Raw genomic sequence first — 26,941 nt, 5'->3', positions numbered from 1 at the left:
TGTTGCATTTCAGTGTGGTGGATCATTTTAAAAGACACTACATATGGGGTTAAAGTTACTCCTATCTGACATTTCAGAACTGCATCATGACAGTCACTGTTTTTCTTTCACTTTCAGCTTTACTTAACATTCAGGCATGAGTGGCTGAGGCACATCTGCAATGTCGTGGTCAAGTTGAGTAATGGGAGTGGTTGGAATGGAAAAAGCTTTCTGAGAAATGTGTTCAGCTCCCAGCTGGAGCATCAAACTCAGTGGTCAGACGATCTTAAAGAGCTTGTAGTTGACAGTGTGACCCATGAGATGAGTGCCCAAGATACAGTACGTCTCAAGCTCTCTGTCTACTGAGTCCCCACAAACAGAACATGGTTTGAAAATGTTGTAGAAAGACTGACTTTTAATGAAGAGAACAGGCACAATTGGTCATGACAGTAGTGTATGCTTACTCTATCTCTGCAATACTTATTCTACTCAATATGCGCTTCAGCATGCCCCTAGTCTTGTCAACATACTGTCATATTCAGTGGGTTTGTAACAACTGTTTCTTAGATGAAATCTGGACACATGGATACTGTCACTGTGGGCCAAGTATGTGACTGGTAGTCTCTGACCCACTACTGAAACAGTTTTAATGGGAGACTATACTATACTTCTCGTTCATGTGACTCCCCAACCAGACAATGCAGAAATTATTGATAAGCATCCACAAAGTACCAACCTTGAAGTCACAGTTAAAGGGAAACTGTTTGTGATTCATGTGTATTGTAGCCTAGTGTGCATCAAAATGGAAAACAAGCCTTTTTCTGTTTGCAATTGAAACTGTACCGACAATTAATTAAATAGGTTGACTTCCTCACATTAAATATTCGCATATGTTGCCCTCAGTATCATATCAGGTCTTCTCATGATTCATAAGGCCCATGATCCCAGCAACATTTATTGAATAGACTGATAGATTTCAGTCAAACGCGGTCTTGAACAAAAATGGAGACCGCACTGCTAGACGAGAGAAAATTTACATTTGTCGTACGTCCTCCATTTTTGTATTGAGGAAACTGCCCTCCTATCGCACAGACAGCAGACAGTGGAGCTAAAAGACTTACAGCGCATCCGCTTGCCTCCCCATTGACGTCACTTTGGTATCACATGAACGAGAAAGGACCAATCCAAGTGGCTCTATCGAAGTGCTTTTGCGAAGATAGAGGAAGACAGAAAAAGGAACCTTGCCAATGAACATTTAAAGACAAAAAAAACGTCGCCTTTGGGTCTTTTGTATCAGAGCTACGTGATTAGTATGAGTTAAATCTGTGGATTATGTTAGCTGAACTGGGGCTGGCAATGGCCCAAACATATTGAATAGATCGTTGGGGGAGCGAAACGCGGACAGGCTAGACGTTGTTGTGGGCATTGTACGGATAAAGGATTATTTGCCTACCCAATAACTGCTCCGTCGTGAAATACCCCCACCAAAGATTATTTCATGGCTTTTCTGTCGGTGTCTCCGCCGTGTCTGTTTTCCGCCCGCAACACTATTTTAACAATTGAGGTCGCATCGCTTTAGCTTTGCTCCCAAGCCTTACAATCTACACACCGCCGGCTTTCCTTTATTTATTTATATATATCTACATTTTTTTTAACTACTAAAAGTAATACATTGTTACCTCTAGGATAATTTTTGCGATCTAATAAATATGGATTTTAACAGCAGCGGTGGGGGAAACGAGCTACATAATAACCAATTCTATCAATCTGAGGAGAGCAAGCCTTTGCTTGGAGAGATGTCTGCGCCGTTGGAGGGGAATAATAATAAGTTATGCGCCGGGCCGTGCAAGAGAACCCTGCAACATTGCAGCAGCGGGATGCGATATAAACTACTACAGGAGGGTGATATCCAGGTGTGTGTGGTCAAACACCCTCGGACCTTCCTCAGCAAAATTCTAACCTCAAAATTCTTACGGAGATGGGAACCGCACCACCTCACCTTGACAGACAGCAGCCTGGCGTCTGCGACGGTGAGTTGTTACTGTAGTTAACTGTTTCCAAAGGCCCTAATGTATTTTTTAAGGGGGTGGGTGACATTGTTGTTTTCACTTGGGATCATCGATTAAGCACGACGACTGACTTGTTTGGCATTAACAGCAGAACATGTAGCCCATATTTGTTGAACATGTAGCGTTTCCTTTGTTACCTTCCATGTTCCATTTGCTCAGCTGATAATGTGATCACAACATTGTTGCTTTATTTCCCTCCTCCGTGACAGTTTAGTCGCTACACCTACACACATCCTCTGACGACTCCTATGTGCTGTGCTTTTATTCTAGCTGGCTACGTTTTTCACATACAATTTGATAATCTCTAGGACTATTTGTTTAATCAAACATGGCTGTCCTACTGTTGTGCTACATAGGCAAGCACTGGCGTGTCATTTCATAAGAGGGCAAGTTGTGTGTGTGTGTATAATAAACATTGTTTTGTGAGCAGCGAGATGGCTGGCACGCTCGCAAGTTTATTTGAGAACGTTTTCTATAGGCTATGGAAGCTGTTATTGATCTCCCAACAGCTGCCGCCTATGGATTTGTCACCTAGAATAGTGTAGCATGTCAGGGGTCAATTTAGTAAATTCAAAAAGTTAATTGAAATCCAATTAATGTATAAAATACTCAAACAATAGGCACTTATCAATTAAGGCATTACATTTCAATGCACTTCCTGAATTCACTGAGTTGACACCAACTGTGATTTAGGGGGTGTAGGCCTGGCTCTCAAACTCTAGATGGCATTCTGCCTTCACCCTACAGTTCTCTGCCATTGGCTTCTCCCACGACTGCCTCATGTGAACTACAACTCTGACGCTGTTTTAACGTTTAGAAACCTCCATAATCATTGCTTGGGATAAGGCTTTTGAAGGATATGGCCCTTATCTTTCATAAGTGAGAAGGAATCCTTAAAATAAAAAAAGATGCTAACTGTAGCAGTTTTGCACAGATCCATACAGCTAGGTTATGGGTGTCTCCATCCGATGAAACTACATTTCCGCTACACTTCCCGAGTATGCTGACACACCAGTATTCGGAGTGTGCTAGATAGCTAATTAGCACAGGTGGTCGCCTCATTTTCCGTCAACAAGTGTAGCTCATAGATTAAAGTTATATCCAACAGGAAGGCCATAAGAATATGGGTTTTAAATATACACTGAACAAAAACATTAACATTAAGTGTTGATTAGAGGTCGACTGATTAATTGCCTTGGCTGCTTACCGATTGTTATGATAACTTGACAATCAGCCTTTTTGGACTCCGATTATGGCCGATTACATTGCAATCCACGAGTAGACTGCGTGTCAGGCTGACCTGTAAAGTGACTGCAGCATCAAAAGGACCTTGTGGCTGTAAGGAGCCAAGGTAAGTTGCTAGCTAGCATTAAACTTATCTTGTAAAAAAAAACTTCACTAGTAATCACTAGTTAACTACACATGGTTGATATTACTAGGTTAACTAGCTTGTTCTGCGTTGCATATAATCAATGCGGTGCCTGTTAATTAATCACTGAATCACAGCCTACTTCAACTTCGCCAAACGGGTGACAATTTAACAAAAGTGCATTTGCGAAAAAAGCACAATCATTGAAATAATGTACCTAACCATGAACATCAATGCCTTAATAAAAATCAATACACAAGTATATATTTTTTTAAACCTGCATATGATGTTAAAGATTCATGTTAGCAGGCAATATTAACTAGGGAAATTGTGTCACTTCTCTTGCGTTCAGTGCAAGCAGAGTCAGGGTATATGCAGCAGTTTGGGCCACCTGGCTTGTTGCAAACCGTTGAAAGGCCATTTATTCCTAACACAGACTAATTAATTAGCCAGAATTTTACATAATTATGACAACATTTTAGGTTGTTCAATGTAACAGTAATATTTAGACTTAAGGTTGACACCCGTGCGATAATACGGAACGGTTCCGTAACGTTTTGTTTTTGAAATGATAGTTTCCAGATTTGACCATATTAACGACCAAAGGCTCGTATTTATAATTAAGTCTATGATTGAGCGGTGGTAGGCAGCAGCAGGCTCGTAAGCGTTCATTCAAACAGCAGCTCTTAGCAATGCTTGATGCACAGCGCTGTTTATGACTTCAAGCCTATCAACTCCCGAGATTAGGCTGGCAATACTAAAGTGCGTATAAGAACTAGAGGTCGACCGATTAATCGGAATGGCCTATTTAATTAGGGCCGATTTCACGTTTTCATAATAATCGTAAATCGGTATTTTTGGACGCTTATTATTATTATTATTATTTTTTTTGTATTATTTTTTAAGACCTTTATTTAACTAGGCAAGTCAGTTAAGAACACACTCATTTTCAATGACGGCCTAGGAACGGTGGGCTAACTGCCTTGTTCAGGGGCAGAATGACAGATTTTTACCTTGTCAGCTCAGGGATTCAATCTTGCAACCTTACGGTTAACTAGTCCAACGCTCTAACCACCTGCTTTACATTGCACTCCGAGGTTACGCGAATGCAGTAAGAAGCTACGGTAAGTTGCTAGCTAGCATTAAACTTATTTTATAAAAAACAATCAATCCATCTTCACATAATCACTAGTTAACTACACATGGTTGATGATATTACTAGTTTATCTAGCCTGTCCTGCATTGCATATAATCGCTTAGGTATACGTTGCTCCAACCATAAACATCAATGTCTTTCTTAAAATCAATACACAAGTATATATTTTTAAACCTGCATATTTAGTTAATATTGCCTGCTAACATGAATTTCTTTTAACTAGGGAAAATGTGTCACTTCTCTTGCAAACAGAGTCAGGGTATATGCAGCAGTTTGGGCCGCCTGGCTCGTTGCGAACTGTGAAGACTATTTCTTCCTAACAAAGACAGCCGACTTTGCCAAACGGGGATGATTTAACAAAAGCGCATTTGCGAAAAAAGCACAATCGTTGCACGACTGTACCGAACCATAAACATCAATGCCTTTCTTAAAATCAATACACAGAAGTATATATTTTTAAACCTGCATATTTAGCTAAATGAATTCCAGGTTAGCAGGCAATATTAACCAGGTGAAATTGTCATTTTGCGTTCATTGCACGCAGTCAGGGTATATGCAACACTTTGGGTAATTTGTCAGAATTTTACGTAATTATGACATAACACTGAAGGTTGTGCAATGTAACAGGAATAACGTTTTGTTTTCGAGATGATAGTTTCCGGATTCGACCATATTAATGACCTAAGGCTCATGTTTCTGTGTGTTATTATGTTATAATTAAGTCTATGATTTGACAGAGCAGTCTGACTGAGCGGTGGTAGACAGCAGCAGGCTCGTAAGCATTCATTCAAAATAGCACTTTCGTGCGTTTTTGCCAGCAGCCCTTCGCAATGCATTGCGCTGTTTATGACTTCAAGCCTATCAACTCCCAAGATTAGGCTGGTGTAACCCATGTGAAATGGTTAGCTAGTTAGCCGGGTGCACGCTAATAGTGTTTCAAACGTCACTCGCTCTGAGACTTGGAGTAGTTTTTTCCCTTCCTCTACATGGGTAACGCTGCTTCGAGGGTGGCTGTTGTCGATGTGTTCCTGGTTCGAGCCCAGGTAGGAGCGAGGAGAGGGACGGAAGCTATACTGTTACTGGCAATACTAAAGTGCCTATAAGAACATCCAATAGTCAAAAGTATATGAAATACAAATCGTATAGAGAGAAATAGTCCTATAATTCCTATAATAACTACAACCTAAAACATCTTACCTGGGAATATTGAAGACTCATGTTAATAGGAACCACCAGCTTTCATATGTTCTCATGTTCTGAGCAAGGAACTTAAACGTTAGCTTTTTTACATGGCACATATTGCACTTTTACTTTCTTCTCCAACACTTTGTTTTTGCATTATTTAAATCAAATTGAACATATTTCATTATTTATTTGAGGCTAAATTGATTTTATTGATGTATTATATTAAGTTAAAATAAGTGTTCATTCAGTATTGCTGTAATTGTCATTATTACAAAGAATAAAAAAATCGGCAGATTTAATTGGGATCGGCTTTTTTTGGCCCTCTAATCGGTATCGGCGTTGAAAAATCATAATCGGTCGACCTCTAAGTACATCCAATAGTTAAAAGGTATATCAAATACAAATGGTATAGAGAGAAAAAGTCCTATAATAACTACAACTTAAAACTTGTTAACTGGGAATATTGAAGACTCATGTTAAAAGGAACCACCAGCCTTTCATATGTTCTGAGCAAGGAACTTAATTAAATGTTAGCTTTTTTACATGGCACTTGCACTTTTACTTTCTTCTCCAACACTGTTTTTGCATTAGTTAAACCAAATTGAACATGTTTTATTTATTTGAGACTAAATATATTTTATTTATTATAATAAGTTAAAACTTCGTGGTCATTGTTCATTCAGTATTGTTGTAATTGTTATTTATTACATATATAAAAATCGGCCGATTAATCGGCATCGGCTTTTATTTGGTATTCCAATAGGTATCGGTATTGAAAAATCATAATCTGTCAACCTCTAGTGTTGAGCCCATGTTTCATGAGCTGAAATAAAAGATCCCAGAAATGTTCCATACTCCCAAAAAACATTTCTCTAAAATGTTGTGCATAAACTTTCCTGTTTCCTAATTCCTGTTAGTGAGCATTTATCCTTTGCCAAGATAATCCATCCACCTGAAAGGTGTGGCATATTTTATTTTTAACCTTTATTTAACTAGGCAGGTCAGTTAAGAACAAATTCTTATTTACAATGACGGCCTACACCGGCCAAACCCAGACGGCGCTGGGCCAATTGTGCGCCGCCCTATGGGACTCCCGGTTGTGATACAGCCTGAATTTGAACCTCAAGCGCTGAGATGCAGTTCCTTAGACCACTGCGCCACTCGGGAGCCCTCTCAAGGAGCTGATTAAACAGTGTGATCATTTCACAGGTGCACCTTGTGCTGGGTGCACCTTATACCGATAATGTGGGCGAGCAATTTGCTGATGTCAACATTGTGAACAGAGTGCCCCGTGGTGGTGGGGTTATGGTATGGGCATGCATAACCTACAGACAATGAACACAATACCATTTTATCGTTGGCAATTTGAATGCACAGAAATACCGTGATGAGATCCTGAAGCTCACTTCTTTTAAGGTATCTATGACCAAAAGATGCATATGTATTCCCAGTCATGTGAAATCAATAGACCAATGACCAACCATGCTATTTTGTTTGTTTTTTCGCATTTTTCGTAATATGTTTTGTGCAACACAGCATCCCTAACCTAGCCCACAATGTCTGCTGTGTGGATCGAGCAGTCAACAAGTCGAGCAGTCATTTCAAAGAGTAAGAACATTTCAGCGAGACAACTCAAAGGCGAAATCCATTAAAGCCAAGATAATAGAATTCATTGTCCTTGACAGTCAACCATTCTCTGTCGTGGGTGATGTTGGCTTTCGCCGACTGGTCAAGGACCGGTACAGACTACCAAGTGCGCTATTTTTCAGATGTTGCCCTACCGGAGTTAGACAATAAAAGCGTCACTATGCAACGCCGTTTGGGTCTCTGTGTGTCAAAAAGATAAAGTAGCACTGTCAAAGCTGTACAAAAAAGTTTGCGAACACCGGCTACTAACGATGTTTACAATACCGCGTTGGTAATAAAGCATCATTTGTTTGACCGCAACTTCTGGGGTAGCTAGCTTTAGCTTTAGCTAGCTAGCACCAATACAACCAGCCTGAAAACAACGACCTGTAGAAACTGCAGTCATTTTCATTATTCTTAGCAATGATTTAGGAATCCTTGAGAGTTCCCCATACTTTATTTATCTTGCTCCTTTGCACCCCAATATCTCTACTTGCACATATATTCTGCACATCTACATTCCAGTGTTTAATTGCTATATTGTAATTACTTTGCCACCATGGCCTATTTATTGCCTTACCTCCCTCATCTTACCTCATTTGCACACACTGTATATAGACTTTTTCTACTCTATTATTGACTGTATGTTTGTTTATTCCATGTGTAACTCTGTATGTCGACCTGCTTTGCTTTATCTTGGCCAGGTCACAGTTGCAAATGAGAACTTGTTCTCAACTAGCCTACCTTGTTAAAAGAGGTTAAATAAAGATGAAATAAAATAAAGTGTTAGCTAGGTTGCCACTTGTTGTTCACCTATTGAAATTAAACTTCAGTTAATGAAAATAAATAGCTAGCCAGCTACTTAACCCTGTTGCCCAAAGCTAACGTTATAAGCAGCCAGCTAGCTTCATCTCGCAAGTGACGCTCGACCGGACTGGGGTTATGTGTTGTGAAGCTATCCACAATAAGGATTAGGCACAATCGTATAATTTGCAGGTTTGCCTTCAAAATAAGTGTTGTTGACAGTGATGCAAATGAATGCAAATAGTAGAATTATGTCATACTTTTATTTTGAAGGCTAACTGCATAGCTAGTCCTTTTTGTAGCTAGCTTATCATAGATGGGTCTGACCACCATTAATCAACTAAGAACTGTCTTATAAATTAGGGTTATTTTAGATTATGACACCTAGCTATATAGTCAGCTAGGAGACAAAATGCGTCTCCTTCCTGAGAGGTATGACGTCTGCGTCGTCCCATGGTGTTTATACTTGTGTACTATTGTTTGTACAGATGAACGTGGTACCTTCAGGCATTTGGAAATTGCTCCCAAGGATGAGCCAGACTTGTGGAGGTCTACAATTCTTTTTCTGAGGTCTTGGCTGATTTCTTTTTAATTTTACCCTTGATGTGAAGCAAAGAGGCACTGAGTTTGAAGGTAGGCCTTGAAATACATCCACAAGTACACTTCCAATTGACTCAAATGATGTCAATTAGCCTATCAGAAGCTTCTAAAGCCATGACATCCTTTTCTGGAGTTTTCCAAGCTGTTTAAAGGCTCAGTCAATTTAGTGTATATTAACTTCTGACCCACTGGAATTGTGATGCAGTGAAATAATCTGTCTATAAACAATTGTTGGAAAATGACTTGTCATGCACAAAGTAGATGTCCTAACCGACTTGCCAAAACTATAGTTTGTTAACAAGAAATTTGTGGAGTGGTTGAAAAACGAGTTTTAATGACTCCAACATAAGTGTATGTAAACTTCCGACTTCAACTGTATGTATGTTATTAGAGCCTGGATTTGAACCAGGGACTATCACATCCGGCTGTGATTTGGAGTCCCATAGGGCGGCACCCAATTGGCCCAGCGTCATCCGGGGCAGGCCGTCATTGTAAAAAAAGAATTTGTTCGCAAACATTTCTGAGAACCTTTTTTTGCTTTGTTGTGTGTGTGTGTGTGCGCGCGCTCACACGGTATACAAAACATTAAGAACACCTGCTCTTTCCATGACAGCCTGACCAGGTGAATCCAGGTGAAAGCTCTGATCACTTATTTATGTTACTTATTAAATCCACTTCAATCAGTTTAGATGAAGGGGAGGAGACATATTAAAGAAGGATTTTTAAACCTTGACAAAGAAGGGCTTGCAGTTGCGTCACAAGTCACCTAGCAACTACAACAAGCGCCATGTTGAAAGACCAACTCAGTCTGTTTAGTCCTCCAATCGTCCACATGGCTGGCTGCGTTTTTCTACCACCGGAAACTTCGGGAAGATTGTCCATTATTCAGTTTTTCTAAGGACCCAGAAAATGGAGGCAGTGAGAACCTATTCAAGTAAGTAAATTATATTTTGAAAATTATGAAAAACCATGTATTAGCTAGCTTGCTACAGAAACTTAGTGTACAGGGGAACTCAAATGAGCTGGTAACGTAATCTTCGCTATCTTGATGTATTTATCGTTGTAACTCCAAATGCATTTGTAGCTAGCTAACAACCATGAGGGTGAAGGGATTAGCTAGCACTTCTAGCTGTCAGAGAAGGGAGAGTAGGCTACTCTGGATAGGGCAGGTACCTTTTGTGAGAGGACATTATGAAACTATTCTCTAGTTCCAGTCCCTAGCGCTGAACAACCTACGGACAGAGAGATACGCAGTGCATTCAGAAAGTATTCAGACCCCTTGACTTTTTCTACATTTTGTAATGTTACAGCCTTATTCTAAAATGGATTAAATAAATTTTTTCCTAATCAATGTACACCCAATACCCCATAATGACAAAGCAAAAACAGGTGTTTAGAAATGTTTGCTAATTTATATAAAACAGAAATATCTTATTTACAAAGTATTCAGATGCTTTGCGATGCCTCAAAATTAAACTTAGGTGCGTTCTATTTCCATTGATCATCCTTGAGATGTTTCTACAACTTTATTGGATTTCACCTGTGGTAAATTCAATTGATTGGACAAGATTTGGAAAGGCACACACCTGTCTATATAAAGGTTCCAAAGTTGACAGCGTGTGTTAGAGCAAAAACCAAGCCATGATGTTGAAGGAATTGTCTGTAGAGCTCGGAGACAGGATTGTGTTGAGGCACAGGTCTGGGGAAGGGTACCAAAACATTTCTGCAGCATTCAAGGTCCTCAAGGACACAGTGACCTCCATCATTCTTAAATGGAAGAAGTCTGGAACCACCAAGACTCTTCCTAGAGCTGACCACCCGGTCAAACTGCGCAATCGGGGGAGAAGGGCCTTGGTCAAGGAGGTGACCAAGAATCTGATGGTCAGTCTGACAAAGCTCCAGAGTTGGAGAACCTTCCAGAAGGACAACCATCTCTCCAGAACTCCACCAATCAGGCCTTTATGGTAGTGGTCAGACGGAAGCCACTCCTCAGTAAAAGGCATGACAGCATGACAGCCCGCTTGGAGTTTGCCAAAAGGACTCTCAGACCATGAGAAACAAGATTCTTTGGTATGATGAAATCACGATTTAGCTTTTTGGCCTGAATGCCAAGTGGCACGTCTGGAGGAAACCTGGCACCATCCCTACGGGGAAGCATGGTTGTTGCAGCAACATCCTGTGGGGATGTTTTTCAGCGGCAGGGACTGGGAGACTAGTCAGGATCGAGGGGAAAGATGAACAAAGTAAAGTACAGCGAGATCCTTGATGAATACCTGCTCCAGAGCGCTTAGGACCTCGGACTAGGGCGAAGGTTCACCTTCCAACAGGACAACGACCCTAAGCACACAGCCAAGACAACGCAGGAGTGGCTTCGGGACAAGTCTCAATGTCCTTGAGTGGCCCAGCCAAAGCCCGGACTTGAACCCGATCGAACATCTCTGGAGAGACCTGAAAATAGCTGTGCAGCGACGCTCCCCATCCAATCTGATAGAGCTTAAGAGGATCTGCAGGGAAGAATGAAAGAAACTCCTGAAATACAGGTGTGCCAAGCTTGTAGCATCATACCAAAAAACTCAACGCTCTAATCGCTGCCAAAAGTACTTAAAGTTCTGCGTAAAGGGTCTGAATACTTATGTAACTGATAATTCAGTGTCTTTAAAAAATACATTAAAAACATGTTTTTTTGCTTTATGGGGCATTGTGTGTAAATTAGAGTTTTGGGATTTTCTATTTTTTTTTTAACCCATTTTAGAATAAGGCTGTAACATAACATTTGGAAAAAGGCAAGGGGTCTGAATACTTTCTGAATGCACTGAAGCAGCATATTCAGGGCTGTCTAACTTAAGTATAAGGCAGCCTGTTTTTGTTTTTTTGTGATATTTTCTGTCCTCAGTTATAGATAGCTGTCAAATCCTGTCTGCAGATGAAAAGGTCCCAATGAATGTCCAAAGAGAGGGGTACATCCTTGCATGCCGGGGATTGTGTACCTATGTTAGAACATTTTGTAAACAAAAATGCAGTTTAAAAGTCACAATTTATAAACCTGTTACAACTGGAGCAGGCCAACCCTGTTTTAGTAAGAATAGCCTACTTGTTACTAAAATGTCTAACCTTTACATATGAGTTAGCTTACTTGTACACTTTGAAGTTATGAAAGTGATTCTTTGAAGTTAACAATTAAAACAAGTCTAAACACTTAATCTTGAATAATAGTTAACTTATGTTGATTAATCACAGATCCCAATCCTGCAGTAGATGGGAATCTGATTTGACTATTCTCAAATGGACAACCTTTTTTTCAGTCATAAAACTAATTGGAGAGCTTATTTGATTGTCTACAATCAAACTGTATTGTTGCTACTCGAGGACCAGAGTTGGGAACTACTGGCCTACAGTATGATGGCATTAGCCTTATGGGCATTTGCAATGCACCCCTTGATTTTGGGCATCTGAAGCAGAGAATAGCTTAACTGTAAACATTGTTTTGATACTGTTGACCTATATGTTCTCAATTTAAATCCGGTACCACTAGACGATGTATATGAGGCTAATCATTATACTTTTGTACATGTCTTGTGCTGACGTGAAATGTCAAAGCAGGAGATGGGATCCTTAGCTTAAAACACAATGCCAAACCCTTTTTTACAAGAAGGTCTGAATGGTACTTGGAGGTGCCACTGTGATAATGAAGATTGTTTGCCTAAGACTACCACAAAAATTACATTGTTTATGCTAAATGTGTTTAAAGTGTATCGAAAGAAAATAGTTGGGCTATAAGAAATACTTTTTATTCAATGGGGCTAGGCAAAGCATAGATTAAATACTGTTCATTTCACCAATACTACAATATAGCCTTTTTTAAAGTACAGTGTTTACAATATCATAAACAATAGTCTGTTGCGCATTCCAAATTAATATGTTATATATTCATATTGTTTAAAGGGGCACATTTTTCATGACAACAAGGTGAAGGATCTCCCCTCGAATGGCGCAACAGAATCATTCAAATTGACCAAAGCACGGCATAAAACAACCATCTCATATAATTGAGAGATGTCTCCTTTCATATTTGGAAAAGGACAAAGTAGTAGAAAATGATGCTGCTGAAGCGTTGCTCATCTTCACAATGGGAATCCAGTCGACATGGGCGTCTTGATAGGTCAGCTGGGGAACCTACAGTACATTAACAAATGAAACGTACACCTGATGTTAGAGTATCACAACTTCAAGTCACCTATACCATCAGGGCTCTTAATTGTTTGGTTAATTCATTCAGGTGTTTGTCATATTAAGATTAAATCTATTGTTGGGCAGGAACAACCAACAGTCTACACAGAAGGTTGTCCTATCCCGTTGAGGCCTTTTTCCTATGCTGTAATGCAGTGGTTCCATACTTATTTTTTATTTTTTTATTTCACCTTTATTTAACCAGGTAAAAGATTGAGATTGAGATTTTTGTTATTTTGAATTTGGCGCCCTGCTATTTCACTGGCTGTTGAATAGTGTCCCGCAGGTGGGACTGTCACGTCCCAGATACCCCAGAGAGGTTAAATGTTTCCCCATAAACCACTCAAGTGTTGCTTTAGCAGTAGGCTTAGGGTCATTGTCCTGCTGGAAGGTGAACCTCCATCCCAGTCTCAAATCTCTGAAAGACGGAAACAGGTTTCCCTCAAGAATATCCCTGTATTTAGCGCCATCCATCATTCATTCAATTCTGACCAGTTTCCCAGTCCCTGCCGATGGAAAAACATCCCCACAGCATGATGCTGCCACCACCATGCTTCACTGTGGGGATGTTGTTCTCGGGGTGATGAGAGGTGTAGTGTTTGCGCCAGACATAGCGTTTTCCTTGATGGCCAAAAAGCTCAATTTTAATCTCACCTGACCAGAGTAACTTCTTCCATATTTTTGGGGAGTCTCCCACATGCTTTTTGGTGAACACCAAAAGTGTTTTGCTTATTTTTTTCTTTAAGTGATGGCATTTTTCTGGCCACTCTTCTGTAAAGCCCAGTTCTGTGGAGTATATGGCTTAAAGTGGTCCTATGGACAGATACCCCAATCTCCGCTGTGGAGCTTTGCAGCTCCTTCAGGGTTATCTTTGGTCTCTTTGTTGCTTCTCTGATTAATGCCCTCCTTGCCTGGTCTGTGAGTTTTGGTGGGCGGCCCTCTCTTGGCAGGTTTGTTATGGTGCCATATTCTTCACATTTTTTAATAATGGATTTAATGGTGCTCCGTGGGATGTTCAAAGTTTCAGATATTTTTTTATAACCCAACCCTGATCTGTACTTCTGCACAACTTTGTCCCTGACCTGTTTGGAGAGCTCCTTGGTCTTCATGGTGCCTTCATGGTGCCCCTTGCTTAGTGGTGTTGCAGACTCTGGGGCCTTTCGGAATAGGTGTGTGTATATTTATATACTGAGATCATGTGGCACTTAGATTGCACACAGGTGGACTTTATTTAACTAATTATGTGACTTCTGAAGGTAATTGGTTGCACCATGTTTTTAGGTGCTTCATAGCAAAGGGGGTGAGTACATATGCACGCACCACTATAAAGATTTAGAATTCTTTAGAAATTTTCGAAACAAGTCATTTTTAATTTTTTTTCACTTCACCAATTTGGACTATTTTGTGTATGTCCATTACATGAAATCCCCCCCCCCCCCCCCCGAAATCCGCCCCTAAAGTCTATTTAACTTCTCTGGGGTATGTGGGACGCTAGACAACAGCCAGCGAAATTGCAGGGCGCCAAATTCAAAACAACAGAAATTTCATAATTCAAATTCCTCAAACATGCAAGTATTATACACAATTTTAAAGATAAACTTCTTGTTAATCCAGCCACAGTGTCTGATTTCAAAAAGGCTTTACAGGGAAAGCATACCATATGATTATCTTAGGTCAGCGCCTAGTCACAAAAAAACATACAGCCATTTTCCAGCCAAAGAGAGGAGGCACAAAAAGCAGAAAAAGAGAAAATTAATCACTAACCTTTGATCTTCATCAGATGGCACTCATACTCATAGGACTTCATGTTACACAATACATGCATGTTTTGTTCGATAAAGGTCATATTTATATCCAAACATCTGTTTTACATTGGCACGTTATGTTCAGTAATGTTTTGCCTCTAAAAAAAACATCCAGTGACTTTGCAGAGAGCCACATCAATTTACAGAAATACTCATCATAAACTTTGATGAAAGATACAAGTTTTATGCATAGGATTATAGATACAATTCTCCTTAATACAACCGCTGTGTCAGATTTAAAAAAAGATTTACGGTGAAAGCACACCATGCGATAATCTGAGTAAGGCACTCAGCCACCAAAACAAGCCATACAGATACCCGCCATGTTGTGGAGTCAACAAAAGTCAGAAATAGCGTTATAAATATTCACTTACCTTTTAACCTCTTACATCTAGACGTTCCGCTAGCGGAACACCTGCTCCAATATCCAATGATAGGGCGTGGCGCGAAATACAAACTCCTCGAAAATCCGAAAAGTTCCACTTTTCAAACATATGACTATTTTACACCATTTTAAAGACAAGACTCTCCTTTATCTAACCACACCGTCCGATTTCAAAAAGGCTTTACAACGAAAGCAAAACATTAGATTATGTCAGCAGAGTACCCAGCCAGAAATAATCAGACACCCATTTTTCAAGCTAGCATATAATGTCACAAAAAACAAAACCACAGCTAAATGCAGCACTAACCTTTGATCTTCATCAGATGACACTCCTAGGACATTATGTTATACAATACATACATGTTTTGTTCAATCAAGTACATATTTATATAAAAAAACAGCTTTTTACATTAGCATGTGACGTTCAGAACTAGCATTCCCACCGAACACTTCCGGTGAATTTACTAAATTACTCACGATAAACGTTCACAAAAAACATAATTATTTTAACTTGTTATGGATAGGGGGCAGTATTTTCACGGCCGGATAAAAAACGTACCCGATTTAATCTGGTTATTACTCCTGCCCAGAAACTAGAATATGCATATAATTAGTAGCTTTGGATAGGAAACACTCCAACGTTTCTAAAACTGTTTGAATGGTGTCTGTGAGTATAACAGAACTCAAATGGCAGGCCAAAACCTGAGAAGATTCTGTACAGGTAGTACCCTGTCTGACCATTTCTTGGCCTTCTTTGTCATCTCTATCCAAAACAAAGGATCTCTGCTGTAACGTGACATTTTCTAAGGCTCCCAGAAGGCGCCAGAACGTTGAATGATGACTTTGCAGCCCATGGCTGAAAAACAGTAGCGCATTTGGTAAGTGGTCGATCTGAGAACAATGAGACGGGCGTGCGCATGCACGTGAAGTGTCCATTTTAGATTATCAGTCTTTGAACGAGAACAACGACTCCCGGTCGGAATATTATCGCTATTTTATGAGAAAAATCGCATAAAAATAGATTTTAAACAGCGTTTGACATGCTTCGAAGTACGGTAATGGAATATTTTGAAAGTTTTTGTCACGATACGCGTCCGCGCTTTACCCTTCGTTACCCTTCGGATAGTGTCTTGAACGCATGAACGAAACGCCGCTATTTGGATATAACTATGGATTATTTGGAACCAAACCAACATTTGTTATTGAAGTAGAAGTCCTGGGAGTGCATTCTGACGAAGAACAGCAAAGGTAATCCAATTTTTCTTATCGTAAATCTGAGTTTGGTGAGTACCAAACTTGGTGGGTGTCAAATTAGCTAGCCTGTGATGGCGAGCTATCTACTCAGAATATTGCAAAATGTGCTTTCACTGAAAAGCTATTTTAAAATCGGACACTGCGATTGCATAAAGGAGTTCTGTATCTATAATTCTTAACCTCTTACATCTAGACGTTCCGCTAGCGGAACACCAGCTCCAATATCCAATGATGGGCGTGGCGCGAAATACAAACTCCTCGAAAATCTGAAAACTTCAATTTTTCAAACATATGACTATTTTACAGCATTTTAAAGACAACTCTCCTTTATCTAACCACACCGTCCGATTTCAAAAGGCTTTACAACGAAAGCAAAACATTAGATTATGTCAGGAGAGTACCCAGCCAGAAATAATCAGACACCCATTTTTCAAGCTAGCATATAATGTCACAAAAAACAAAACCACAGCTAAATGCAGCACTAACCTTTGATGATCTTCATCAGATGACACTCCTAGGACATTATGTTATACAATACATGCATGTTTTGTTCAATCAAGTTCATATTTATATCAAAAAACAGCTTTTTACATTAGCATGTGACTAGCATTTCCACCGAACACTTCCGGTGAATTTACTAAATTACTCACGATAAACTTTCACAAAAAACATAATTATTTTAAGAATTATAGATACAGAACTCCTTTATGCAATCGCGGTGTCCGATTTTAAAATAGCTTTTCGGCGAAAGCACATTTTGCAATATTCTGAGTAGATAGTTCGCCATCACGGGCTAGCTAATTTGACACCCACCAAGTTTGGTACTCACCAAACTCAGATTTACTATAAGAAAAATTGGATTACCTTTGCTGTTCTTCGTCAGAATGCACTCCCAGGACTTCTACTTCAACAACAAATGTTGGTTTGGTTCCAAATAATCCATAGTTATATCCAAATAGCGGCGTTTTGTTTGTGCGTTCAAGACACTATACAAAGGGTGACGCACGGACGCGTATCGTGACAATAAATTTCAAAATATTCCATTACCGTACTTCGAAGCATGTCAAACGCTGTTTAAAATCAATTTTTATGCGATTTGTCTCGTAAAATAGCGATAATATTCCGACCGGGAGTCGTTGTTTTCGTTCAAAGACTGAAAAGGTAAAATGGACTCTTCACGTGCACGCACGCACCCATCTCATTGTTCTCAGATCGACCACTTACCAAATGCGCTACTGTTTTTCAGCCAGTAACTGCAGAGTCATCATTCAACGTTCTGGCGCCTTCTGAGAGCCTATGGGATCTTAGAAAGTGTCACGTTACAGCAGAGATCCTCTGTTTTGGATAGAGATGACAAAGAAGGCCAAGAAATGGTCAGACAGGGTACTTCCTGTACAGAATCTTCTCAGGTTTTGGCCTGCCATTTGAGTTCTGTTATACTCACAGACACCATTCAAACAGTTTTACAAACTTTGGAGTGTTTTCTATCCAAAGCTACTAATTATATGCATATTCTAGTTTCTGGGCAGGAGTAATAACCAGATTAAATCGGGTACGTTTTTTATCCGGTCGTGAAATTACTGCCCCCTATCCATAACAAGTTAATGATCTTCATCGGAATGCACACCCAGGAATCCCAGTTCCACAATAAATGTTCGTTTTGTTCGATAAAGTTGATCTTTATGTCCAAATACCTCCATTTTGTTCACGCGGTTTGTTCACTATTCCAAATGCACAAGACAAAGTCAAAAACGTTCTGTTACAGTTTGTAGAAACATGTCAAACGATGTATAGAATCAATCTTTAGGATGTTTTTATCATAAATCTTCAATAATATTCCAACCGGACAATTCCTTTGTCTTTAGAAATGAAAAGGAGCTTGTGCACACGGCTGTGCGCGATAAACAACTCATAGCTTTCAGCTGGTCCACTTACTCTAGGTGGTCTTATTCTCTCCCCTTTTACAATAGAAGCCTGATACAACGGTCTAAAGACTGTTGACATCTAGTGGAAGCCTTAGGAAGTGCAGTATGACCCCACAGACACTGTATATTGGATAGGCAATCACTTGAAAAACTAAAACCTCAGGATTTCCCACTTCCTGGTTGGATTTTTCGCAGGTTTTCGCCTGCCATATGAGTTCTGTTATACTCACAGACATCATTCAAACAGTTTTAGAAACTTCAGTGTTTTCTATCCAAATCTACTAATAATATGCATATCCTAGCTTCTGGGCCTGAGTCGCAGGCAGTTTACTCTGAGCACGCTTTTCTTCTCTCCTAAAATAAGGGGTTGAATACTTAACTTTTTGAAAATGAAAAGTTGAATACTCAACTTTTCATTTTTAATTAATTAGGAAACATTTCTAAACATAATTCCACTTTGACATTATGGGTTATTGTGTGTAGGCCAGTGAATCTCAATTTTAAATTCAGGCTGTAACACAACAAAATGTGGAAAAATGTAAGTGTCTGAATACTTTCTGAAGGCACTGTAATTAAAGCATGGATTGCTAACTTTTTTTCATAATTTGGCACCCCGGAACTAGAGGCCATGAGTAACTTGTTTTAAAAGAATTGTACCGATTTGGCCTATTGCTAATGACAGCACAAACTGTCTCACTTAAATCCTCATATCTGTTGCCCAGTTTGCCACAGAGACTTGGAACTTTTTATGTAGGCATCTTCCTTCATGCTGAACAAATTTCTCTCAAGAACCCGTAAGGTCCGTCACGATAGAACTTCCTCCATCTTAGACATTTTGAACCATAAGTCCAAATGACACCAAATTTGGTATGTAGGCCCATGTTACATCTCTTAACTTAACCAATTCCTTAGCTGCCTTAGCTAAGAAATGGCTGTGTCATTGATGCATCTGGAACATATATATATTTTTTAATCCTTAAAATTCTAGGGTCATCCAGATGAACCATGTTAAGTGTGACATTGATATCTTAAAAAATAAACTATTAATAATTCACATTTTTAACTGTCAGCGTACAATTCCAAATATTGACACGTCCTATGTGTTCTAATAAAATCAACTATATTTACTGAGCTTTTCTGATGCTTTAAGCACACAGTTTGATTAAATAATTAAGACGCACAATTGACTAGAGAGTCCAACCATTTGATTGTGCCGGGCTCAGACTTGCTGTGTAGAAAATGTATTTAAAAAATAACAGCGAATGACTGTGACTAGCACCCGTTGTGTGTGTGTGTCTTCTCCCTGCTGCAGCGACCACCACAGAACATCGATCTTTGCCATCTTGTCACCGTAGGAGAAACCAAAAAATGTTGCCCCCGCAAACTACAATATTCCCAGTAAGCAAAATGATGTTGACAGTCCTCTAAAATATGTATTTTCCTGAAATTTAAGTTGATCTATTTAGGTTCTGAATGAAAGGTGAACAGGTATTTTTCCCGATGTTTAAAGTGTGTATTTTCTAGGACGCTGAAAAGGCATCTTTTCCGGATGTTGAAAAATACAAATTTTCCAGATGTTGAAATCCGGTTCATTTTCGATTCTGAAGGAAATTTGAAAATAAGTCATTTATAGATGTCTGTTTGGCCCAAAACAAGGCCGTTCCAGACCGGTCAAAATTGTAACCAAACATAAACATCTATGATTGGTCTGGACAGGACCAAAAACGAATGTCCGTGGATGTGGAAATCAAGGCCGGTCTGGAACTGCACCAAAAAAAGACGTCCAGAAGGCGTTAGCGTCGGTCCATGCTTACTGATGTTGCCTGAAATAGAATTTTATGAATGCCTTATCTATGCTGTAAGCCTACCATTTGTAAAAGACCAAAAAACGACTTACAGACAGGATGAAAAAAAGACGTTGGCTCGTGTTTACTAGGGTGTAGCCTACCATGTCTGCCTGCAATGGAATTTTATGAATTCCCATCGACGTGGTAGGCCCACCATTTGTAAAACCGGCAATTGCATTGGATTTGTTAGTCCGGATTCCTGTGACAAATCAATTTCCCTATTAAAGCTCTGAATATCAGCTACCCAACTTTCAGGACTTATCGCGAGCCTATTTGCAATGTGTTTACACAGCTGGAAATGAAGAATTATTTATGTTAGATACATTTTTTGACTGAACGTTGGTAGAGATGCGTCTCTCCAACAGCACTCTGGAGAGGGGTGCTGGGAATAGACAAGCAAAATATTTTGCGCCTTTGACAAAGTGGGCACTGCTTGTCAAAGGGCGGCATCAGCGCTCACCTAAAAAGCCCATATGCCACTGGCTGATAGAAATTATTTTTGTGCATAATTGAGGTTTTATGTTGTTGATGGAGGTGCGTCTTGGTCAGTTTAGCTCAGAAATGCCGCCCTCGTCAATCTGCCGCCTAATCCTGTCTAATGAGCGGGCAGGCCTTGCCTATAGCATATCATAATCACCTTAATAAATTGGTTATAACAAACTCTGAACACCGTAACACATGTGACAACAAAATATGATGCAGAGGATGTGACAAACTCGAAACGGGGATATTTATAGGTTGCTCAGGAGGTAAAGGGAAGGTCGGGTGTAGAATATATGTGACTAATTGTGGAACAATGTAAACAACTAAAGTATAGGCATACCAGAGAGTATGTAACGTATTTTTGTTGTGCCTTTATTACAGCAAAGACTAAAAACAGTCGCATTCATTTATGAATGCTATTTCCAAAATGGAACGGTGTATTTGTTTGAGGTAATTATTCATGGCTCACTTTATTTTATTTTAAAACTAAATGAATAACTTGTATGCTTTGATGACATGAAAGAATCAATGATTGATTGATACAGTAGCCTATAGTAGTATTGAAATATAGGCGATATTAAGACTAAACAGGATGTGCTCTAAGGTCTACAGCTTGATGGTGGTTATACAAGGCTGCTATACTAAGCCTACTAATGACATTACTAATTATTATAATAGTAATAATAACAAGGAGATAAAGGAAAAATAATCATTATTTTAAATGATTTTTGGAACAGAGGCTGTTCTAACGGGGAAAAAAGTGTAAAGCCTTTATTACAGCAAAACGAAGATTTAAAAACAGCCAAATTTGTAAATTTGATTACTTGACATGTCGTTGCATGAGGCTTGGTGCTTACGGAGTCAGTAGGCTATTAAACACTCAAACAGGCAACAGAAGCAGGATCTGTCTTATTTCTGTACATATATTGATGATTTATAAAGCCAGGCACATTTAACAGTTAGGATATTTATTATAAACCTAATTATGTTTGGGTTTCATTTCTCCTCACTTTTCTTCGACAATAAGGCAAGGGCTGTTTTCTCATCTCATTCTGCTGCTGCCTCCGCCGATATTGTTCGCAACACCAATATGCTGGTTAACTTTGCTATTATGCAAATAGCAACATGGTCTAGGAAAAGGCGCCTATTCAACAGCGCACTGATGTGTTTCAGAACCGTGGACAGCGACCACTATCCAAAGAGGGAGAGTGCATTTGTTATAATATTTTTATTGGTGTTGCACAATGGTTCTTATGTAATATAATCATATACAATTTCAGTAACACGTCTTGGACTGTGCCACCCCCACAGCCTCCACAATGGATCAGTCCACTCAGACAGGAGCAATTCAGACAGGTGTCTTGTACACCATGATATTTATTTGTATTTTTTTGGCTACTGCTCGACTAAGGCTGTTGGATGACCAAGATTTCTTATCGACCAAACAATCGACCAGTCTACTAAATTGGGTCAGCCCTAATATAGAGTGTTCATAACAAGGTCACATACTGTTAATTAATTGCACATTGAAGCCCCCAAGGAAATAATTTCCCTCCATACCTTGTAATTCCACAGCTTGACTATATATTAGACGAGTCCGGTCAATCAAATCAAATTTATTTATATAGCCCTTCTTACATCAGCTGATATCTCAAAGTCCTGTACAGAAACCCAGCCTAAAACCCCAAACAGCAAGCAATGCAGGTGTAGAAGCACGGTGGCTAGGAAAAACTCCCTAGAAAGGCCAAAACCTAGGAAGAAACCTAGAGAGGAACCAGGCTATGAGGGGTGGCCAGTCTTCTTCTGGCTGTGCCGGGTGGAGATTATAACAGCACATGGCCAAGATGTTCAAATGTTAATAAATGACCAGCATGGTCAAATAATAATATTCATAGTAGTTGTCGAGGGTGCAACAAGTCAGTAACACAAGAGTAAGTGTCAGTTGGCTATTTCATAGCCGATCTTTGAGAGTATCTCTACCGCTCCTGCTGTCTCTAGAGAGTTGATAACAGCAGGTCTGGGACAGGTAGCACGTCCGGTGAGCAGGTCAGGGTTCCAGCAGGTCTGGGACAGCAGGTCTGGGACAGGTAGCACGTCCGGTGAACAGGTCAGGGTTCCATAGCCGCAGGCAGAACATTTGAAACTAAAGCAGCAGCACGGCCAGGTGGACTGGGGACAGCAAGGAGACATCATGCCAGGTAATCCTGAGGCATGGTCCTAGGGCTCAGGTCCTCCGAGAGAGAGAAAGAAAGAGAGAATTAGAGAGAGCATATTTAAATTCACACAGGACACCGGATAAGACAAGAGAAATACTCCAGATGTAACAGACTGACCCTAGCCCCCCGACACATAAACTACTGCAGCATAAATACTGGAGGCTGAGACAGGAGGGGTCAGGAGACACTGGCCCCATCCGATGAAACCCCCAGACAGGGCCAAAAAGGCAGGATATAACCCCACCCACTTTGCCAAAGCACAGCCCCCACGCCACTGGAGGGATATCTCCAACCACCAACTTACCATCCTGAGACAAGGCCAAGTATAGCAACAAAGATCTCCACCACGGCACAACCCAAGGGGGCGCCAACCCAGACAGGAAGACCACGTCAGTTACTCAACCCACTCAAGTGACGCACCCTTCCCAGGGACGACATGGAAGAACACCAGTAAGCCAGTGACTCAGCCCCTGTAATAGGGTTAGAGGCAGAGAATCCCAGTGGAGAGAGAGGAACCGGCCAGGCAGAGACAGCAAGGGCGGTTCGTTGCTCCAGCCTTTCCGTTCACCTTCACACCCCTGGGCCAGACTCCACTTAATCATAGGACCAACTGAAGAGATGAGTCTTCAATAAAGACTTAAAGGTTGAGACTGAGTCTGCGTCTCTCACATGGGTAGGCAGACCATTCCATAAAAATTGAGCTCTATAGGAGAAAGCCCTGCCTCCAACTGTTTGCTTAGAAATTCTAGGGACAATTAGGAGGCCCGCGTCTTGTGACCGTAGCGTACGTGTAGGTATGTACGGCAGGACCAAATCGGAGAGATGGGTAGGAGCAAGCCCATGTAATGCTTTGTAGGTTAGCAGTAAAACCTTGAAATCAGCCCTTGCCTTAACAGGAAGCCAGTGTAGGGAGGCTAGCACTGGAGTAATATGATCAAATTTTTGGGTTCTAGTCAGGATTCTAGCAGCCGTATTTAGCACTAACGGAAGTTTATTTAGTGCTTTATCCGGGTAGCCGGAAAGTAGAGCATTGCAGTAGTCCAACCTAGAAGTAACAAAAGCATGGATGAATTTTTCTGCATCATTTTTGGACAGAAGGTTTCTGATTTTTGTAATGTTACGTAGATGGAAAAAAGCTGTCCTTGAAACAGTCTTGATATGTTCTTCAAAAGAGAGATGAGGGTCCAGAGTAACGCCGAGGTCCTTTACAGTTTTATTTAAGACGACTGTACAACCATCCAGATTAATTGTCAGATTCAACAGAAGATCTCTTTGTTTCTTGGGACCTAGAACAAGCATCTCTGTTTTGTCTGAGTTTAAAAGTAGAAAGTTTGCAGCCATCCACTTCCTTATGTCTGAAACACAGGCTTCTAGCGAGGGCAATTTTGGGGCTTCACCGTGTTATATTGAAATGTACAGCTGTGTGTCATCCGCATAGCAGTGAAATTTAACATTATGTTTTCGAATGACATCCCCAAGAGGTAATATATATATATATATATATATATATAGTGAAAACAATAGTGGTCCTAAAACGGAATCTTGAGGAACACCAAAATTGACAGTTGATTTGTCAGAGGACAAACCATTCAGAGACAAACTGGTATCTTTCCGACAGATAAGATCTAAACCAGGCCAGAACTTGTCCATGTAGACCAATTTGGGTTTCCAATATCTCCAAAAGAATGTGGTGATCGATGGTATCAAAAGCAGCACTAAGATCTAATAGCACGAGGACAGATGCAGAGCCTCGGTCTGACGTCATTGAAAGGTCATTTACCACCATCACAAGTGCAGTCTCAGTGCTATGATGGGGTCTAAAACCAGACTGAAGCGTTTCGTATACATTGTTTGTCTTCAGGAAGGCAGTGAGTTGCTGCGCAACAGCTTTTTCAAAAATTTTTGAGAGGAATGGGAGATTCGATATAGGGCGATTTATTTATTTTTATTTTTTATCTTTATTTTTTAATTTTTTTAATGTTATATTTTATTTTTTTATTTTTTTGTGTATAATTTTTTATATATATATATATATAGTTTTTTATAATTAGTTTTTTTATAATTTCTGGGTCAAGATTTGGCTTTTTCAAGAGAGGCTTTATTACTGCCACTTTTAGTGAGTTTGGTACATATCTGGTGGATAGAGAGCTGTTTATTATGTTCAACATAGGAGGGCCAAGCACAGGAAGCAGCTCTTTCAGTAGTTTAGTTGGGATAGGGTCCAGTATGCAGCTTGAAGGTTTAGAGGCCATGATTATTTTCGTCGTTGTGTCAAGAGATATAGTACTAAAACACTTTAGTACTAAAACACCTTGATCCTAGGTCCTGGCAGAGTTGTACAGACTCAGGACAACGGAGCTTTGGAGGAATACGCAGATTTAAAGAGGAGTCCGTAATTTGCTTTCTAATGATCATGATCTTTTCCTCAAAGAAGTTCATGAATTCATTACTGCTGAAGTGAAAGCCATCCTCTCTTGGGGAATGCTGCTTTTTAGTTAGCTTTGCGACAGTATCAAAAAGAAATTTCGTATTGTTCTTATTTTCCTCAATTAAGTTGGAAAAATAGGATGATCGAGCAGCAGTGAGGGCTCTTCGATACTGCATGGTACTGCTTTCCAAGCTAGTCGGAAGACTTCCAGTTTGGTGTGGCGCATTTCCGTTCCAATTTTCTGGAAGCTTGCTTCAGAGCTCGTGTATTTTCTGTATACCAGGGAGCTAGTTTCTTATGACAAATGTTTTTAGTGTTTAGGGGTGCAACTGCATCTAGGGTATTGCGCAAGGTTAAATTGAGTTCCTCAGTTAGGTGGTTAACTGATTTTTGTCCTCTGACGTCCTTGGGCAGGCAGAGGGAGTCTGGAAGGGCATCGAGGAATCTTTGGGTTGTCTGAGAATTTATAGCACAACTTTTAATGCGATTGCAAACGTAATAAAATGGTGGTCCGATAGTCCAGGATTATGAGGAAAAACATTTAGATCCACAACATTTATTCCATGGGACAGAACTAGATCCAGAGTGTGACTGTGGCAGTGAGTAGGTCCAGAGACATGTTGAACAAAACCCACTGAGTCGATGATGGCTCCGAAAGCCTTTTGGAGTGGGTCTGTGGACTTTTCCATGTGAATATTAAAGTCACCAAAAATTAGAATATTATCTGCGATGACTACAACGTCCGATAGGAACTCAGTGAGGAACGCTGCATATGGCCCAGGAGGCCTGTAAACAGTAGCTATAAAAAGTGATTGAGTAGGCTGCATAGATTTCATGACTAGAAGCTCAAAAGATGAAAACGTCGTTTTTTATTTTGTAAATTGAAATTTACTATCGTAAATGTTAGCAACACCTTTGCGGGATGCGCGGGGGATATGGTCACTAGTGTAACCAGGGGGTGAGGCCTCATTTAACACAGTAAATTCATCAGGCTTAAGCCATGTTTCAGTCAGGCCAATCACCTCAAGATTATGATCAGTGATTAGTTCATTGACTATAACTGCCTTGGAAGTGAGGGATCTAACATTAAGTAGCCCTATTTTGAGATGTGAGGTATCACAATCTCTTTCAATAATGACAGGAATGGAGGAGGTCTTTATTCTAGTGAGATTGCTAAGGCGAACACCGCCATCTTAATTTTGCCCAACCTAGATCGAGGCACAGACACGGTCTCAGTGGGGATAGCTGAGCTGACTACACTTACTGTGCTAGTGGCAGACTCCACTAAGATGGCAGGCTGGCTAACAGCCTGCTGCCTGGCCTGCACCCTATTTCATTGTGGAGCTAGAGGAGTTAGAGCCCTGTCTATGTTCGTAGATAAGATGAGAGTGCCTCTCCAGCTAGGATGGAGTCCGTCACTCCTCAACAGGCGAGGCTTGGTCCTGTTTGTGGGTGAGTCCCAGAAAGAGGGCCAATTATCTACAAATTCTATCTTTTGGGAGGGGCAGAAAACAGTTTTCAACCAGCGATTGAGTTGTGAGACTCTGCTGTAGAGCTCATCACTCCCCCTAACTGGGAGGGGG

General features: G+C 40.2%; 1 protein-coding gene across 1 annotated transcript in view; it reads left to right on the top strand.

Annotated features, from left to right (window-relative positions):
* The first annotated feature begins 1,141 nt into the window (after positions 1-1,141).
* Positions 1,142-26,941, top strand: part of LOC106560887 (C-Maf-inducing protein) — a 56,618-nt gene continuing 30,818 nt past the window's right edge. The window contains exon 1 of the mRNA XM_014124280.3: positions 1,142-2,009. Within this exon, the coding sequence (XP_013979755.2) occupies positions 1,689-2,009 (321 nt within the window). The 5' untranslated portion in view covers positions 1,142-1,688. The remainder of the gene's footprint in view (positions 2,010-26,941) is intronic.

This window comes from Salmo salar, chromosome 10 (genome assembly GCF_965601325.2).
Source record: "Salmo salar chromosome 10, fSalSal1, whole genome shotgun sequence".
NCBI classification, from domain to species: domain Eukaryota; kingdom Metazoa; phylum Chordata; class Actinopteri; order Salmoniformes; family Salmonidae; genus Salmo; species Salmo salar.
This window is presented reverse-complemented; position numbering and strand designations above follow the sequence as displayed.